Genomic DNA, 19,521 nt, shown 5'->3' with positions numbered 1-19,521 from the left:
GTTAATCTAATCACCTCCCAGCCTGTGCTGGTACTGAGCATTGCCCCAGCCCAGATGCAGGACCTTTCACTTTGCCTTGCTGACATGAAGTTGGCTCACCTCTCCAAGGTTTCAAGCTGGGTTACTCTCAGGTTTCTCTCAGGTGAGAAAACACCAGAGCACAAATAGGATTAAGAGCGGGGATCAGAAATTTTGTGATCACTGTGATACATGGGACTGCAGTGAGCAGAAAAGGAGGTCCCAGAGCTAGCACATGATTTCCAGAGAATATTAGTTCACATGTCCCTATTGCAAAACAAGATTGCATCTTGCAGGAAGTTTGCTCTCCTCAAGAGGCAAACTGCCCAGACCTAGCAGTGTTTATATCTGAGGATTTTGCCCCAGATTACTTTTTTTCCAGTAGAAAGCTGATTGCATTGTATCACTTGAAGAACTAACACTCAGAGCACTTACTCATATGTACTTTCTGAGCAAGTGAAATAAATGTGTTTAGTCATACTTAATGCATACAAGTAGAGGCTTTGTATGCTTCATTTAATTATAACCTTTCAAAATGAAACTAAATCAGTTCTTGGAGAAATGCAACAGTTGTAACTGTACGAGGTTGGAGCATTAAAAGCACCAGTGCCACTGTACCTGCTGCACCCTATGACAAGGCAGAGGAATGGTACTTACTTTCGGTCCCAGCATCCCATGTGCTCTTCCTGATGGAGTCACAGTCAGAGCGACAGGGAGACACAGCAGGCAAGTTTGGAGCCACACTGCACACCACCACCCCTCGTCTGGCTGTCAGTATTCGAGGGGACTCAGGATGAAACGTTGTCATCTCCTGGTGCTCCACACCAAGTCCATCCACTATCTTGTCCAAGTTATTACGTGAGTCACTCTGGAAGCATGGGGTATAGGCCATTGGCCTCACTGGGACCTGTGGAGGCCCAACCTCTTGGTAGATATTTCTAGTGTCTCCACTGTTCCTCATGTTCTTGAACTGGATGCCATTGCTCTTGTTGAGCAGTGCAGCAGTAGCTGGGTCCTGTACGAGCGTGATGTTGTTGCGGGAATAGTTCTTCCTGAACACTTTCTTACGAAAGATGATGAAGAGGATGATCAACATAAATATGACAAAGAGGACCACAGCTATTCCTATCAGCTCCTCCTTGCCAACATATGAATGCCCAGCTTGTATATTGGGAACCACCACAGGGCGAAGACCACAGTATTGCCCCACGTAGCCAGGGGTGCAGTTACACAGAAATGAACCAAATATGTTGACACAGGAGCCACCATTTTCACATTCTTCTCTTTCACACTCATTGATGTCTTCTTCACACCTTAAAAGGAGGAAAAACAGAGCTTAGAGAACACCTAGCAAACAGCCCAGATGGTACACAAGGAATTATCTTGCCAGTGATACTATTAGAGTTACGCCTTGAGGGTGCTTGGCAAATGATCTTATCATGATATTGTTCTCTTTTTCTACAGACATTCAATAGTTTTTTAAGATAGTAAAATGAAAGCATCAAGAAGGAAATAAAAGTTTAAAGCATCTGAAAGGAAAAGAGTCCTTGACCTTAAGGATGCTCATTGAGTGTGATAGAGGATCTCAGCCTTTTTACATTGCTTTTGGACCATCCTATGGGATCTAATTCAAAATACTAGGACGATTCAAGGAGAAAATAATTCAGATATATATAGCAAAATAATCAGACTACTCATTTAAGAGGAGGGTATACTGACTATGTAAAAGAGAAAATGAGCAAATATTAGAGAATTGAGGGAAACAAAAGAACAGCAACCTTAATGAGAGAGGAGAATTGGAAGAAAAAGAGGTGATTTTAAAAAAAAAGGCAGAATAAAAACCACAAATGCTGGACAAATGAGATGAGAAAAAAACAGTTGGTGGGCAGGCCAGAGAAATTTCTGTTTCTACACCAACTATGAGACCAAGACTGTGATTTAAAGAAAAAAAGGGGGTGGTGGTGGGGAGGGGCAATAAATTAGGTTTTTATGTCAGGGATAAAATAACTAAATAATTGATCTATTAAAAAAAAAAACATATCAGCTTTCACAGATTATGAGATTGCTCAAAAAGCCTCTAACACAGTTGTGCTTACCTCAGTGAAAACTGTCTGGAAATAATTCCCTGAAACAACAACTTAGGGGGGCAAGGTCAGAAAAGCATTTCTGAACATGCAAGTGTCACGGATTTCTCAGCTGTTGTCAGCTTATACTGGAAAAAAAACCTATTAATTTGAGGTTATTTTTTGCTAGGTGAATCAAGTTTTTGGGTGCAAGACGCCTGACCAAAAAAGCCTTTCACCACTGAACTGCCAAGCTCCTGTTGCCCATGTGGGGCAGGTCACTTACGTTACTCCTGTCAGGCCATTTCTGCAGTTGCAGATGAAAGCGTTGCCAATGGGATCGCACGAACCTCCATTCCGACAGGGATTTGGGAAGCAGGCTGTGATCTCTGACTCACAATTCCTTCCTGTGAACTGGGAGAGGCAATTGCACTGGTAGCCTGGAAGGTGAGGGACACAAAGAAGTAAATCAGAAACCTATCACTGCATCTGTTTGGAAGCAAGGAGATCCACTTGGCTAATTTACTCAAAAAAATATGTTGTACTGCGGAGTGAAGAGGATGTTTATTCTCATTCTGGTACATCTGTGCTGTCCACACTCGTGCCAGTCAAGTGTTTGTTTATCTGAGATGAATGAACATTTGGAGCTTATGGGTACAACCAGAGATCACAGAAACTGCTGCAGACCATCCTGATTGTCGTGATTCAGTTTAAAATAAATGTCATTCATGAACAACTTCGGTTACAAGAACCATTCTACATTAAGGATGTTCCTCCCAATAGTTTTGAAAATACAGACCCCAACTGCTGATAGCAGCAGCCCACACTCCTTTGGGGGCTTCACTGAAGAACAAATACAGGAGCTGAGAGCTTGTCCTCATCTGCCTTTTACGAAAACAATACAGTAGAGGCATGTCAGTAAGAACACACTTGGTGGGGATACTTCCCCCTTTCATGAAGCACATCATCCAAGCATGAACTATCAACTTTATAACAACAGCTGACCTGGACAACACTCACCCCAATCACAGCTGGTTATGTGCCATGTGCACTATTAAAAGGCTGATTAATCAGTGGCTGCAATACATCAGACATAACTCCACTCTAGTGGAGGAGGACCCTATAGGGGATCAAAGTCCTACTTTTATGTTTCATGCCAACAGAGGAGCCACATCAGAGTGAAAAAACAGTTCTTAAACCCATCGGTTCACTCTGCCAAGTATCAAATAGACACTTGTGTTTTTCCTCTCCTTGTGATTTCATATGGCAGAATTCCATTAACAAAATATTTAAAGTCACAAAGAAATCCAGTGAGGTGGTGAGTCTCTTCATGTTGTGAACTTGACATTGAAGTCTGAATGCTTTTTCACCCAGAAAGAGCAGGAACATGTATATTGTGAGGGCCATGAGATGGCAAAGGCAGTCCCTGGGATGGAAAGACTCCTACATTAGAGTTACTGAACTGGCAACATTTTCCAGAGCATCTGCAGAACACTTTGGCTGACTTTTAAAAAACACTACACACACAGTCCAGATGTCCCAAACAGATGTGGAGGCAAAGTTTATGCTCCAGTTACGGGGTTCACATACTTACTGAATATAACATATTAAGCAACCTGAAGAAGAAACCTTTCTGCCATTAATACTGTTGGAGGTAGAGTTGAAATGGTTGACTACAACTCAGTCCAGTGTCAAAATCATTTGAGATCAAGCTGATGTAGCTGAAATACCATCTCTTGGTGATAAGATTTTAAAACCTTTTAAAAAACTTTCTGTATTTATACAGCTGAAAAGAACCTCAAAACCCCAAAGTTCTTTTAAAAGCCACTGGTTAAGAATCAAGGCAGGAATTTCCAGCGGAGTTACAAGGAACAAAAAAAAATAATCATGGAAACAGTGTGGAAAAGCTCAGTGGAGGCATGAAGCAAAAGTAATTTTGCTTTAAGACTCTCACTTCTTTTATGTCCTATCCAGTTCAATTTGCCTTGTTCGGTTACTCTAATTGAATTCTTTCACAAGGACAGGCTTTTGAGACTAAACCTGGAACCAGACTTGCTGCATATTCAGTCACGAGTCCAATCCTATTTAACTGAAGATAAATGAGATAGATACTCAAGTATTTTTTTTGTTGTCTTCCTACATGAAGAGAGGGAGAAGCACTGCTGTTTTCAAGGTTGCAGACTTAAGAGAAATTATTTGACTTTGGAGATTCTTAGAAAGCAAATTTGCTCAGCATCAGTAGGATGGGATTATTATTTCAGTGTCTTACACACATATCACTCAGACAATGAGAACAACTTTCTTGACCTGCAGAGAAGTGAAGAATTACAAACAAAACTGTGATTGCTTCAGGCAGTGAACTTCAGTGCCATCCCTGTGATAGATTTTATTGTTAGTTGGCAGAGTAGCTCAGCTGGAAATACCACAGGTAGAAATCTCAGCATGAATAAGCAAGGCTGCTTCACAGCTCCTCATTTCATGACTGAACAGTGACATCTATAGTTCAAAACTCTGCAGTAATGCTTTGTATATTTTCATGGTCTCACTGAGTTGATGTGAAATGAAAACGTTCAAATATAAAATATTTTATTCATAAACAAATCTCTGCCTTATATAAACAACAGAATAGATATGTCCCATCTGCCAACTGCTATTGTAAACCTACGTGACCTAAAAGTTACTTTAAAAATCAGCTTTCTGTACTTAAGTTGCTACTTGTCATTTGTCAAAGCCTTTGAAACACTACTTGCATATCTTCCACTTGTTTCAGCTGATGAAGTTCTGTGTTCTCTGTCTGTAATATATTCTGCTACGTTTATTCATGGCACAAAATAAAATTAAATGGCACTAAATAAAATATTTATTTAGTTTAAAAAAAAGTCCTTTGACCACTAAATAGAAGAGGAAAATACATATCTTAATTATTACGGTTGCCTATTGTATATATTAAAGGTGCACTAATGTCAATGGAGATTTCACACCAAGAGGAGATTTAATTGAATGCTCCAGATAGGTCAGAGCTCAGACCAGCAAGACCAGAATGAGAACTGTAATTCTGAAAGCCTGCAGTTTTGACTGAATTTGATTTACTGATGGTGGAACACAAATATTAGAAGACTGAAGTAGTCAGTATAGGTTCTAAGTCTAAAGATCAAAGTCAGAATTAAGAAAAGGCCTTGGAACCAGACTGTATTAAATTATTATAGTTATCACTGACTTTTCTTCCTGCTGGAAGCATTGCCATATACCTGCCAACTCTGAGCCACTGGCAAAAGACACAGAACTTTCCCGTGACACACATGCTGAGAGGCACAGAACATTCACCCGGGAGGTCTCCAACACAGCAAAGCATATGTTGAAATTCATGGAGTGGGGAAGTGAAGAGCTGACACAATGGCTTGGTACACAGCACACACACTGACTCGGCCAGCAGACATGCCAGACCTTTCATGCCTTTCCAAATCTCTCAGCAGTGGCTGTAATCCTGCCCACTACTGCACATTTTAGCCACATGGCCACAGACAAACTGCACTTTTGGTCAGGAAAGCATTCTAGGTCTAACAAAGAGGTTTTATTACTCTTTTAGTTTAATATCCAGGTAATGTATCATGCATTTCTTCCCATCACTTAGCACAATAAAAAGCAAACTTTCCATGTCCAAGAACAACAGAGCTGAAATAAAGGCTAAGTACCCTGTCTTCTCAGAAAGGGATGAAAAACTCCTTTCAAGCAAACTAAGGCTTGCTCTTGCTCACAATGAGGGCATTGGAAATCTGGGAAACTCATCAGTATTTAAGACCATACAGTTCAGCTGGGCTCCCTCCAAGACAGAGAATGATATTTTATATTCACTGATGCTGGAAAATGTTGCTCTTTGTTCCTCATGGCAGCAAATGTTGTGATGTCCACCACTGTACTTCTTCAGAGGGAATCAGTGGAAAAAGAAAGCTCTGCTAAACACACCTGCAATGCTGCTGAGGTGGCATCACAACACTTTCAGCATGTGCCACAATTGCCTCTACTAGGAGCTAACTGAAGAGCAGTAACAATTCATGAGCAATAATATAGCCCATTCAGGCTACACTGTATCTACACTAGGAAGCCCTGTGAAGCAACCAAGGGGTCTGTGGAGCAAAACACTTGGTGCTGAGACCCCAGTATCCTCAGCACATGCATTTCAGGACTTTAGGAACCTGGTTGATTCTATGATTCTATGATTAGCAGCACTCCTGGTGCAACATCTTCCAGCTCAGCATCAGTCAGAAGGAAGCCTGGTCCTGTCCTCTGAGATGTCACGTCTCCACAGTAGGAAACAAAAAGCAGTGAGAGAGGATGATCAGAATATTCACACTAATGCTCATTTGTGACCTAACCCATTATGCAGACATAGCCCTCTCCTGCTTACACATTGTCTTGGGCTTTCTGATTTTTTTAGAGGACTTCTCTCATGGCCCTCCACTAATATGAATCCCCTTTATGTAGCTGAGCCCCACCTTCTCAGCCTCCAGCAGATTTTCTTCCTGCCTTGCTGGCCTGTCTCTGTCCAGAGGAAAAGAGATTTTTCAGCCCAGACCTTACTGGAGAGCAACATGCTGTAAGTGAGGACTCTACACAGGCTTCCTGCCTATACCTATGTTTCCTTGGCACTTAATAAGCAGAGACAGTGGCAAAAGGCAGGCATGGTGCCATCAGCAGATGGGATGCCGCTATGCAGCAAGCGTCTCCGTTGGTAGCGTTCCCAGCCTGAGCATCTGAATGTCTGTCTATCCTCAGGTTTACTTGGCTTTAATAAAGAGGATGCTCCGAGCTGCTGCCAAGTCTTTTTTTGAACATGTGTATGCTCGTTTCTATCTATCACATACAAGAGGAGCTGGCTTTTATCTGCTTTGTGCTTTGACTCCTGCATTTGATCTCCCCATGTAGTTCCTTTCCCTGCTGTGCAGCTAGCCCTGACAAATTCAATGTCCAGCAACAGACCTGCCCTTGACCCAGCTCATAGAGTTTTTAACAGAAAGTTAACTGATCAGAACTGAAGGTGAAGAGGACCTCTCCTATCACTTTTATTTTGGGATGTTTAAAGATGTATGAGGCAACCTTCAAGAACTCTGTGTTCTTCAGCCATACATGTTCCTGCCTCTTCAGATTTACTTGATCTGTTTTCAAGCAGATGATGGCCTGTTGCCACTAGTTGAAAATGAACCTCAGTCTTAGTACTTTCTATGACTGGGTTGCTGCGTACGTGCTTGGAAAGTGGGAATTTCAATCCAGATGTCTAAAAGTGTAGCCGTAAAAAAAGATTAAACCCCCTCAATTTTTCATGAGCTTTTAAAAATCATCTGATGTGCCTTTGCTACGCTCACATTGCAGCACGGTGGTTTACTTGTGTGTGTGTAAAATCAAGACTGAGAACACGAGTACAACCAGGTCAGTTCATGACTGCAGTGTTAATATGCCCATTTTCCCCTAATGTCATTTTTATGAACCACATAATCCTCAAAAATACTCGTGTGCTGATCTTGCCAACATGCTTTAAAACACATTTTAAAACCACCTCCTAAGTGCCAGGTTGCATTTTTTTCCCATTATTTGGATTTCACAGTATCACAGTATCATCAGGGTTGGAAGAGACCTCACAGATCATCAAGTCCAACCCTTTACCACAGAGCTCAAGGCTAGACCATGGCACCAAGTGCCACCTCCAATCCTGCCTTGAACAGCCCCAGGGACGGCGACTCCACCACCTCCCCGGGCAGCCCATTCCAGTGTCCAATGACTCTCTCAGTGAAGAACTCTCTCCTCACCTCCAGCCTAAATCTCCCCTGGCGTAGCTTGAGGCTGTGTCCTCTTGTTCTGGTGCTGGCCACCTGAGAGAAGAGAGCAACCTCCTCCTGGCCACAACCACCCTTCAGGTAGTTGTAGACAGCAATAAGGTCACCCCTGAGCCTCCTCTTCTCCAGGCTAACCAATCCCAGCTCCCTCAGCCTCTCCTCGTAGGGCTGTGCTCAAGGCCTCTCCCCAGCCTCGTCGCCCTTCTCTGGACACGCTCAAGCATCTCAACGTCCCTCCTAAACTGGGGGGCCCAGAACTGAACACAGGACTCAAGGTGTGGTCTAATCAGTGCAGAGTAGAGGGGCAGAATGACCTCCCTGCTCCTGCTGACCACACCATTCCTGATGCAGGCCAGGATGCCACTGGCTCTCTTGGCCACCTGGGCACACTGCTGGCTCATGTTCAGGCGGGTATCGATCAGCACCCCCAGATCCCTCTCTGTTTGGCTGCTCTCCAGCCACTCTGACCCCAGCCTGTATCTCTGCATGGGGTTGTTTCAAGTCTGATAATGAAGAAAAGAAATAATTAAAAATGAGGAGGGGGGAAAGCAGTGACTCTCTGCCCTCAGACTCTGCCCACAGCCTTTGACTCAGTAGATATTTCTGCTCAAATGCTTCGTGTTCAAATAAAATTGCCTACTCATATAAGCCATTTACTTTAATCAAAGCCAGATGTCTATCGGACTGATCAAATTAAAAGGAAGTAACCATACTTACAATTGCAGCCTTCATAAACATGAGGTTTCTCTCTGAAAAGCTTGGCACAGTACTTGGGCTTGATTACAGTAAAGCTTTCTATTGCTGTGATTGCTCATGTTGTTATTCATGCAGATATACATACATTTACTATTGGCAGACCTGGTAACGCCACTCTCTCACAAAGCTTGTGTGACATGTCCCATTTTAAGATCTCAGATTCAGCAGCTTATAGCTTAACCACATTTCAAATACTTGGTTGAATTTTCTGTTTTTCTGTTTCTGAAAGTCAGGTTTTCTTGTCAGGTTTCAAAATGCTAACTACTTTCTTTAAAAATAGCTTTACTGACCCATACTTATGGGTAGGGATTGCAAGAATGTGGCCCAGATTCAGGGCTGTGGTTTTCAGTGTCTCCCAAGAAATGTCCTAAAGTTCTATACTTTAGGAGTTTCCTAAACTGTCAGATCTAGTCAATGTATGCCTTTCCTAGCCCTTTCTAAGCATGGGATCCAAGGACAAACAGTACCCAGCCATTGATGTAGCATGGGCTGCATCAAAAGCATTGTGACCAGCAGGTCAAAGGAGGCGATTCTGTCCCTCTACACTGCTGTGGTGAGACCCCCACCTAGAGTATCACAGTATCAACAAGGTTGGAAGAGACCTCATGCTGGTGGTCATCAGAACAGGAAAGGCATGGACCTGTTGGAGAAGGTCCAGAGGAGGACCACACATTCTATAATAAAAGACTGAAAGAATTGCGGTTATTCAGTCTGGAGAAGAGAAGGCTCTGAGGAGACCTCATTTCACCCTTTTGGTACTTAAAGGAGACCTACAGGAAAGACGGGAACAGACTTTTAAAGCAGGATTTGTTGCAACAGTTGGTTTTAAACTAAAAGAGGATAGACTTAGACTAGATACAAGGGAAAAATATTTTACAATGAGAGTGGTGAAACACTGGAACATTGCCTATAGAAATAGCAGATATCCCATCCCTGGAAACATTCAAGGTCAAGCTGAAAGGGCTCTGAGCAACTTTAGACAGCAAAAGCTGTCCCTTTGCATTGCACAGGAGGCTGTATTAGATGACCTTTAAAGGTCCCTTTGAAGCTAAAGTATTCAATGATTCTATGATAATGCTGGGCATACACTGCTGCCACAAGACTTAATTTGGATCTGTGGGAACACAGACATGCAAGCAAAGGTTCATGTCATGCTTGCTTCTGCTGGCCCACAAAGCAGATTTTGAAAGCAGAGATATTTATTTCTGTAGTCTCAGTGATGTCACAGAACATCTGAGCTATCTATGCTTTCCTCTGCAGGCTAAGATCCCTGTTCTGTCCTTCTCTTCAATATGCAGAGAGGTCAGACAGAAAGAGCCGACACAGGTGAACTACTCCTGTGACAACTCTCTCTTCAGGGCTATACCTTTGCCATCAGTCACAAACTCTGTGAAGCCCATGAACAGCACTGTTCTTGAGCTGGATGACTCCAGGTTGCTGTGAGTTTACCACACAGACACTAACAGAAGTGCAGACACACTCATAGGGCATACAAAGCATCACTTTAGCAAAAATGGGCCATAATGCCTGTAAGCACAGGATGAAGTAGAAGGTGATTAGAGGCAGCTTTTTATTAATGGTGAGTAGGGCAGTAGGCATTTCTGTTGAAGGGAAGATCTCACAACAGGAATACTATTATGGAAGGTTGTGTTTTAGATGACCAATTTATGCAAATTGTATGGAAATTAGATATGGCCCCTTTGATTTCTGGCATGTGGCCAGCAACTCTTTCATGTTATAATCTTGGGTAACCTTTGCTTGACTGTTTTCTTTTAAAGTTAGCTACAACTCTGAGCTTTCTTTCTCTCTCTCTTAATTTTCTTGTAAAGCACAGCAGGGGTTTTTTTGTAAGAAAAGGAATGTTAACAGTATATGAAATCTGCTATGTAGAATTTAAAATAGGGGATTTATTTATTAAAATAAGTTCCATCACAAGCTAAATACTCTCTCTTTAGGAAAAGACACATTAGAATCATAGAATCAGTCAGGGTTGGAAGGGACCACAAGGATCACAGAATCACAGAATCAAGCAGGTTGGAAGAGACCTCCAAGCTCATCTGGTTCCAACACCCCTGCCATGGGCAGGGACACCCTACTCTAGATCATTGTTCTCCACAATTTTTTATAGGAAGATAATATGGTAGTAAATAATTAGCCAAGAGACTCTGATGATACTGAATCACAGAATACATTCGGTTGGAAGAGACCTCAAAGATCATCCAGTCCAACCCTCGACCCAGCACTGAAAAGTCAACACTAAACCATGTCCCTGTGCCCTCGAATTGGATACAAGACCTTTGCACAGTATGTTATTGAATGCTTCTTCCCACCAAAAAAAGCCAAAAAAGCTGCCATTTTCTTTGTTAAGATAAAAAATGAAGAAGTACTACTTTTCCTCCTGTTTTAAATGAAAATCATCTGCTGACATCTAAGTCAGCAAATACAATGGTTGATGATTCTTAAAGGCACACTGCAATTTGTGGCTCCATAACTAGCATTTGCCATAGTGCTGAGCTCTCCACACTGTGGAATTTAATATGGTGGCCCTTTTGCATGCAGAGGACAGAAACGACAGAACTGCTTTGCTTGGTGGAGACCAGCATGTCCATGCCTCCTCCTTGTGGGCAGGGCTGCAGAGTCACCGACACAGAGTCAGGGCCTGTTGTGCTGGAATTATGGCTTTATAACCATCCTTTATTTACATGCACTGCTGAGGCAGTGGAAGCAGCAAATAGCTTTTTTAACTGCAGGCAGCTGAAACACGTCCCTGCAGCGCATGTGCCCCCTTGCCGAGGCAGGAAGGCAGGCAGGCAAGTCAAATCAGTTCCATGACTGGTTTCCAGCAGCGAATTATGTTGACGTGAAAATGATGTGTGCCATTCCAGTAATAAAATGGGTCTAATCTTCAGCACTGCCTGTGTCTCCTCCACCCTACACATCCCCTCAGTTTGAACTGGCATGCACACGGCACCGGGAAAAGAAGCATTACTGTAAAGTGTTTGGTTAGAAAGGTTTCAATTTACTCATCATGAGATTGCTGAGCAATATTGTAAGTAGACTCAAAAAAAAAAAATCAACAGGAGCTGTTCTTGTGTTTCCTAGGATGCTAGGGGAATGGTTAACCTAATCTATTAAGTATGGAGTTTGAATCAAAGCCACACTACGTTCATGTACATATTACAGACGTATATCCTGGGGACTTGAACAACCTTGCTTAGCAGTTCTCTCAGTGGCTGCAGCAACCTTTTGCCTCAGAAAGTTTTTCTTGTGCCCTTGTGCCAGCCTCTTTTTCTTTTCCTGCCCTTGGAAAATAAAAACCCATAACGACACACACAATCAGCAACACTGGTCTGATGATGCACATCGCACCCTGGCTTGCTAGTGCTGTGCTTCATTCCTCCCAACTGTCCTCCCATCTCCTTCCACTGACAGCAAAGCCGATAGCATCTCTCACACATGATTTGCCCTGACGTGGGAGAAGTGGTGGCTGAACCAAAGTCAAGGATCCAGAGGAGACTCTAGCTGAGATAGCTCAGCATCAGAAAATCCACGTTGTCAGGGCTTACTCTGCAAGAGCAGGGCTATCCAAATGAGAAACTTCTGTTTGACATATCTCACCAGATTTCAGCCTTGAAATGAAAACTGTTCTGAAGTTTAGGAAGTTTCTAAAGTTTAGAAAAACCTCTGTGGAGGAGGGGAGCCAGAAAAGAAATATGAGAACAAGGCTCAAAATAATGAAAACTGAAGTAGTAATTATGGGTGCAAGGGAATTGCATGGACACATTAAAGCAAGAAAGCTCTGGGACAGTGGTTAAAATGATCCCTAGAAAAAGAGTTTAGTGGGAACTTCCCTGGGGAACCACAATCAAAACCACTGACAATAAGTGGATGGGAAGTTTTAGAAGAAGATCTTTCTGTTAAGCATCCTTCTTTTCAAAGGAAGTTTCTGTCTGCCAGAAAAGGTAAGAAATACTACCTGCTATATAGAGAACGGGAAGGGACACTGCAGAGAGAAACCAGCTCTAAAGAAATGTCCTACTCATACGTCAGTTGCTTTTTTTTTACTAAGATGCTAACTGTTCTCATGGCCTAGTAACTTGTGCACTGCATTACTGTGTGGTAAGTCACTGGCACCAAATCACACAAGGCACCATCTAACCACTGGATAGGAAACTCCAGCACGAGCACAGTTTAAATCAATGCCCTATAAACTTTGGATAGTATTACTTAGACCTTGAAGCACTCAGACCTCCAAGGAAGCCGTAAAATACACTTCTGAGAAGGTTTATAATGGGGTGAACTTGCTATTTTCCATGCAGACATGTAATCAAATTACTCACTCGCAAAAGCACCAAGGTGTTTGTGGACAGCTCAGTAATTATTTGTGACAGCTTCAGAAACCAAGAAAGGCACCAGTGCTGTTGCAGCTGTGAAGGACATTTGAAATCACCATCTTTGTGTACAGCCTTCCTGTAAATGGGTCCTAAAAAAATCCAGCTGAGCATTACAGTAATTGTAATTCTATTGGTTTCTATAGAAATAGGATTACCCTAACAGCCAATAAATCAATTTCCTCCTGGAACTCTAATGCAATGAGAAGGGGCACCGTTTCACCGTTATTTATAGAGCAAACAGCTTTTACACAATTTGCAATACCTAGCAGAGTTTTATAGAGTTCCTGAGATTTTTTTCAAGCATGTTGCTGCATAAAACTATCTCTGGCAATAAATCCTAGAGGAAAACGGGGAGGGGGCAAGGCGGAAAGTAATGCAAAAGCTTTACCACCAGATGGCACGCTGGTACAAGTGCCGCCGTTCTGGCACGGCTGCCGCTCGCAGGCGTCGGGGTAGAGGACGCAGCCGAGCTTCAACTCGGTCAGCCCGACCACTTCGGCAAAGCTGCTGCGCTTGTTCTGGAGCGGCAGCTCGTTGTTATTTAGGACAACGGAATCCAGGCAGCCCTGAAAGCCGCTCAGCACCTGCGTTGTTCTCTTGTCAGTCAGGCTGCGGACGTTATCCACTTGGACCTGGGCGCCGAAGTAGACGGAGCTATCTGTGCTGAGAGTCTGGAAGTAGAGGGGGGCTTTGCGGCGCTCCACGTAGCTGTCGTCCAGGGACAAGCTGGTGAAATTGCGATTCAGCTCCAGGAAGACGGAATGCCAGCTTCCATCATTAACGGCCCTGCCAGAAATTCCCAGGATTCCTGGGCCACTTCCACAGTCCAACTGGAACCAGAGTTTGCCACCGACAATCTGCAGGAGGAAAACAGAAATTAGAGCGCTTCAGGTACTCACCATCTTGGAATATTCTATCATGGAGGACTGGAAACACAGAAGACTTCTGGAGCCTTCATTGTTAAAGCTGCACTCCTACACAACACTAAAATAGAAATTACAGTATCACAGTATCACAGTATTATCAGGGTTGGAAGAGACCTCACAGATCATCAAGTCCAACCCTTTACCACAGAGCTCAAGGCTAGACCATGGCACCAAGTGCCACGTCCAACCTTGCCTTGAACAGCCCCAGGGACGGCGACTCCACCACCTCCCCGGGCAGCCCATTCCAGTGTCCAATGACTCTCTCAGTGAAGAACTTTCTCCTCACCTCCAGCCTAAATTTCCCCTGGTGTAGCTCGAGGCTGTGTCCTCTCGTTCTGGTGCTGGCCACCTGAGAGAAGAGAGCAACCTCCTCCTGGCCACAACCACCCTTCAGGTGCCTTTATCATCAGGAGAAAGAATCCAAAATGCAAACCAATCAACCAAACTCGACAAAACCCAAAGGTGATAAACATCATCTGGCTCTGAATTCACCCAATGCCAATTAATGCAAAAAACTGAGAATGTAGAAAGAAATCTGGATACAGAGCTCAGCTGAGGGCTGGGATAATGATACGTCTCATTGAACATGGGCATGGGCTAGAGGACCATGCTCTGATGCTGAGTTGTGCTATTTCTCTGAGCAAGTCCCACTGTACACCCATGCACCCTGGTTCTGCTTCCGTGGGTGGTGCTACTAAAAGGACAGTCAAGGCAAGGGACCACCTCTGAGTGATTGAGAGAATCTTGTGGCAAAACGATTCGTCACTGCTTTTAGCTAGGGATGTGAGGTCCTCTGTTCATGTACACATCCTGTGATTTTGCAACCTTTTGGAGTATCTCAGAAAGGTTTAGATTTGTCCCTAAGTGCCATAAGTTCAGTTTCCTGAATACAACAATAAGACTCTGCTTAAGTCAGCTCTTTTCCAAGGAAGCTATAACATCTGCTCTGTGTACACCTCATAGAAGACATAAGATGGCTTTCACGTTTCTTTCTTTCTTTCCTCAACGGGTTCGTGGTTTTTGAGGGCTTGTTAGGATTTCTCATTCTCCTTCCTGTTCCTCACCCATCTGAAGTCCTCACAAAGGGCAAATCTGCGCTAGCCTGATAGGGCAGGCAGCATGAAGTGAGGGAATAGGGATGAAGTGCTGATTTCCTGATTAGCAGTTTACACGAAGATTTTAGGTTTCTCTAACAGATGGCAGATAAGTTTAAAAAGGCTGACAAGGCTGGATATAATTTCTTATGACACATTAATTGGATTCGAGCTCTCTGAAAGCTCTTGCGATTATTTTACCTTTATGTCATACCCTAGCAAGTATTTATTTCTGCAGACCTCATCTCAAGACAGTTCTGTTCCATTATTTATTCTCCTGAAAAGTTCAGGTGCTGTGTCCTTTTTCATCCTTCCCTGTAGCACACATTGTACTCTCACTGGTTTACCCATAACATAACCCTACTGCTCTTTTGCCAGTGGAGGTGAGTTACCACAGCTGTCAATGCAGAGCTCTGGTATCCTGCTAGCCATCTAGCCTGGCAATGGCTGATGCAGATATAGGATGCTGCATTGTGCCCATTGTCTTTGGCCATTTTGGGGCATTTCTGGCATGAATAACTGGTTGAACTTGAACTGGGCTGTAACCTCAAACTGAATCAGATTGGGTAGCTGCGGGGTAAATCACACAACTCCACCATACAAAATGATGTTATGCACGTGACAAGCTCTCTGTTAAGTCCAGCATGGCATGAAGCATGTTAGAAGGATACACACATGGAAAGAGTCAGAAGAGGAAGAATTAGACCCTGCTATGGGCAGGGGACCATTCTGAAGTCCTTGACCTCAAGAATGTAATGAAACTGAGATTTATGATTGTAATACAACATGCTTGTGGGATGGATGTTCCCTGGTTCTCACCACAGCTCAATCAAAACTGGCTAATGGATGTATAGAAGAATAAGTCTGGATCATCTTTAATTAAAAAAAAACCCATCTTTTCCTACAGGACTCAAAACTCAGCTGTAAACTACTTCTGTTGATTAAAATTTGGCCTATTAAAGCATCTGCTCAGGAAGAATTTCTGCAAATAAGACGCCCTGATAAACTGAGCTGATTTCTCTCCAGAGATGGAGCAATAGTTTTCACAAACCTTTAAGTCACTGCTTAGAAAGTGTGGTCTGGCACAACAGGAATACAAATCAAACAGAAAAATACATGCCAGCATAATGCACTGAGAAAAACAGCCATCATCGGATAAGCAGTTAACTTGCTTCTTGTTCAAAAGGCTTTTTCTTATGGAAACTGTTCTACCAACTGTGTATAATATACATATACTTCCCCTAAGACTACTTATACCCTGAAGGACCTACTGCCTGCATGTCTATTATCCTTGCTCACAGAACATGCTTTTCCAATTATCTTTATAAATACTACATCACATATGAGCACCTGGGATAAAGATTACACCATTTGTATATGGGAAATGATGACCTAAAAGATTTGCCATTAAAATAGGCTTTATACATCTTTCTCATCCAGTTTTTATTTCTTTTTACTAGCAGATGATCTGATGTGCACGGTAAATATATACTGTACAAAAGGGTATGCTTCCTTTCTTTTATTAAAAAATCTCTAGTAAGTCCCACCTCAGGCTAGAGTGAAAGATGGAAAGGATGGTCTGATGCTTACAGTACTGGCCTAAGATATGATAGATATGCATGGGAACCCACACTCTGCAGCACTCTTCCTCTGAGATCTCAAGCAAGCCATTAGTTTCAGGTCTCCATCAGTACAAGAAGGATAACGTCATTTCCCTACCTCACACCACTGCTTTATAGATACATACATTAAAGGCTGTGACATGCCCAGATACCTCTAGCAATGGGACCATAAAGGTGCTTTCATTAATCAGATGGTCACAGGCATTGATGGAGAGGGATAGGGAGGAAATATTTGCCCCTTGATGGTCCCATGCCTCTAGGAGAAGAAGAGTCCCTTCCAACCCAATGCAATCTGTGAATCTGTGAACAGCTGGTGAAGAGCAAGTGCTGCAAAGGGCTCCTGTCCCACTTGCTTAGTAGCTAGGCTGTCTGGACTCAGAAGAGTCCTTCACTCAACAGGACAAAATGGCATCTCTGCTCCTTAGCATGGAGAATTCAACCATAGATCTTTGATTCATCAATTAAACCCTGGTGCCCCCATGATTCCTTGTAGCCACTGTGATATCAAGGACACCATTCAACCTTCAAGAGGAGGATCTTTGATTTCAGCCAAGAAAGGCTCAACTTCAAGTTAAATTCTGACTAAATGAGGTACACTCAAGCAAATAGTATGGAAATCCAATGAACAGCTAATGGTGTGGTCCAGCAGTTATACAGTGGGATTACTGGTCTGTTTGAATGCTGGTAGCATCAGACTCTCAGTTGAGGACTGAAGGTGTGGCACTGATTTTGTCTCCATCTATGTGATGCAACACAGCAGAGCCTGAGTTACTCCATCTGCAAATTCTGCAGCCCCTCCCCAGTGCAGCCCCTGGTGCTAGCAGAGAGTCTGCGTACCAAGATGAAAACAGCGAGACATTGCTTCATTCTAGCTGAACAGAAAATTCCCACCAAGCTTCCAACTCTTGGAGTTTTCTGAGCTTAGTTACAGTATCTCTCATTGTAACTACTAGGAAAGTGAGGTCAACGCATACTTAAACATATATGGTCTTACAGATACAAAATTCCTCACCTGTAGAGAAGTACAAAGAACAGAGAAGGCTCCAAAAGCTGATGCAATCTGTTACATTTCAACATTTTCATTCAGTGAGCAAAATGGAGCCAAAGACATACTGTAAATTATATTAGAATATTAGCCTGGCTAAGATGTTTGGCTAGCAGCCATATTTGTGTATCAGCATAAGTAATAAAATGATCAAATGGTTCTTCTGAGACCACCTTCAGCTCACACAGTCCATCTGCAGTCACACACCACGGATGCAGCATGCTGTCTACTCCTCTATCTGGGGAAATATTTCCTTAGCCAAATTACATTTCAGGTTCGTTTGTGTAAAACGGTGTCTTTAATTAAAATATTCCTTGTTTCAACTCCAGCCATAACCGGGATCATATCCAAGCTTCAGTCCTATCCAGCATAAGCCACACAGCAGTAATGCATTCAAATGTATAATAGACACTTAACTAAGCCACGCAAAGTTTCGCGTTAGATGTCTGGATGGAAGAGCATATGCTTGCCTTTCACCATTTGACATCTAGATTTGTGCCATGATGGGAAAGCCTTTCACAGTATCACCGTATCATCAGGGTTGGAAGAGACCTCACAGATCATCAAGTCCAACCCTTTACCACAGAGCTCAAGGCCAGACCATGGCACCAAGTGCCACGTCCAACCTTGCCTTGAACTGCCCCAGGGACGGCGACTCCACCACCTCCCCGGGCAGCCCATTCCAGTGTCCAATGACTCTCTCAGTGAAGAACTTTCTCCTCACCTCCAGCCTAAATCTCCCCTGGCGCAGCCTGAGGCTGTGTCCTCTCGTTCTGGAGCTGGCCACGTGAGAGAAGAGAGCAACCTCCTCCTGGCCACAACCACCCCTCAGGTAGTTGTAGACAACAATTTTGCAAAACAAGTTGAATTTCTATTATATCCCTTGGGGGAAAAAAAAATTAAATACATTGTATAATTCTCTTCTGTGATGGCCTCGTAATGCTTTAAACTGCTAAATCTTACTTTTCCCAAAGAGATGCTACAGAGCAAAAAGAAAATGGTGATACCAGTTTTTGGCACATGTATTCTCTTGAAATGAAAAAAAGAAGAAGGGTCATTGATCTGCATCTCATTTTGCTCCAGTCTTAAAAGCAAGAGCATGCAGCAAAACCAAAAATATGGCCAACCTCTCAAAATCGATGGATGAGTTGCTTTATTTGAACCAGTTGAATAAATAACACCCTTATTATATTGTATCAATACAGCAGAGATGGTAGGCTCTCAGCAAAGTAGTAGACAAGCAGTTTGCTCTATGGAATTGATTATTCATCCAAGTGTGCTGTGTTTATGATTATGAAATATTTCCATCCCTGGAGTTATCACAAATGTATGAGCTCTCAAAAGGAAGCTGGTCATTTAAACACTGAAAACCATATTGCAGCATTAATTATTAAATAGACTTTGATAGGGGAGACTTGCTTCAAAACAATTAATGTCACTATATGCCCCAACACTGGTGGCATTTTCTGACCATTCTCCCATGTGCTCACACTGTGTGGTGAGTCTACATTTCTTCCAGCTGCCTTCGTTTGCAGCTCAGTGATGGTGTTGGGCTCTCTAGTGCTAATCCAACAGATACTTAAGTACATGCTTAAAATTAAGGTAGGTGAGTAGTTCCAATTGCCTTCAAATGCAGGAAGTTAAGCAAGTGATTAAGTGCTTTGCTGGAGAGATGCCAGAGTGCTCAAAAGAGTACAGGATCCCATCCTTTATCCTCTCTTTGGAAAGCTTCTCCTCATGTTTAATTTAATTGAAAGCAATGCACAAATGATAAC

The 19,521-nt window shown here is 42.9% G+C and overlaps 1 protein-coding gene across 5 annotated transcripts in view; it reads right to left on the bottom strand.

Moving 5' to 3' along the window:
* The window catches only part of FAT3 (FAT atypical cadherin 3), a 486,301-nt gene that overhangs the window by 17,740 nt on the left and 449,040 nt on the right, over nt 1-19,521 (bottom strand). For all 5 annotated transcript variants that reach the window (XM_064169873.1, XM_064169899.1, XM_064169893.1 and 2 more), the window contains exons 23-25: nt 13,448-13,916; nt 2,368-2,521; nt 676-1,331 (exon numbers count right to left, since the gene is read on the bottom strand). In XM_064169873.1, the coding sequence (XP_064025943.1) occupies nt 676-1,331; nt 2,368-2,521; nt 13,448-13,916 (1,279 nt within the window). The remainder of the gene's footprint in view (nt 1-675; nt 1,332-2,367; nt 2,522-13,447; nt 13,917-19,521) is intronic.

The sequence above is a fragment of the Pogoniulus pusillus genome, chromosome 3 (assembly GCF_015220805.1).
Source record: "Pogoniulus pusillus isolate bPogPus1 chromosome 3, bPogPus1.pri, whole genome shotgun sequence".
Lineage (NCBI taxonomy): Eukaryota > Metazoa > Chordata > Aves > Piciformes > Lybiidae > Pogoniulus > Pogoniulus pusillus.
This window is presented reverse-complemented; position numbering and strand designations above follow the sequence as displayed.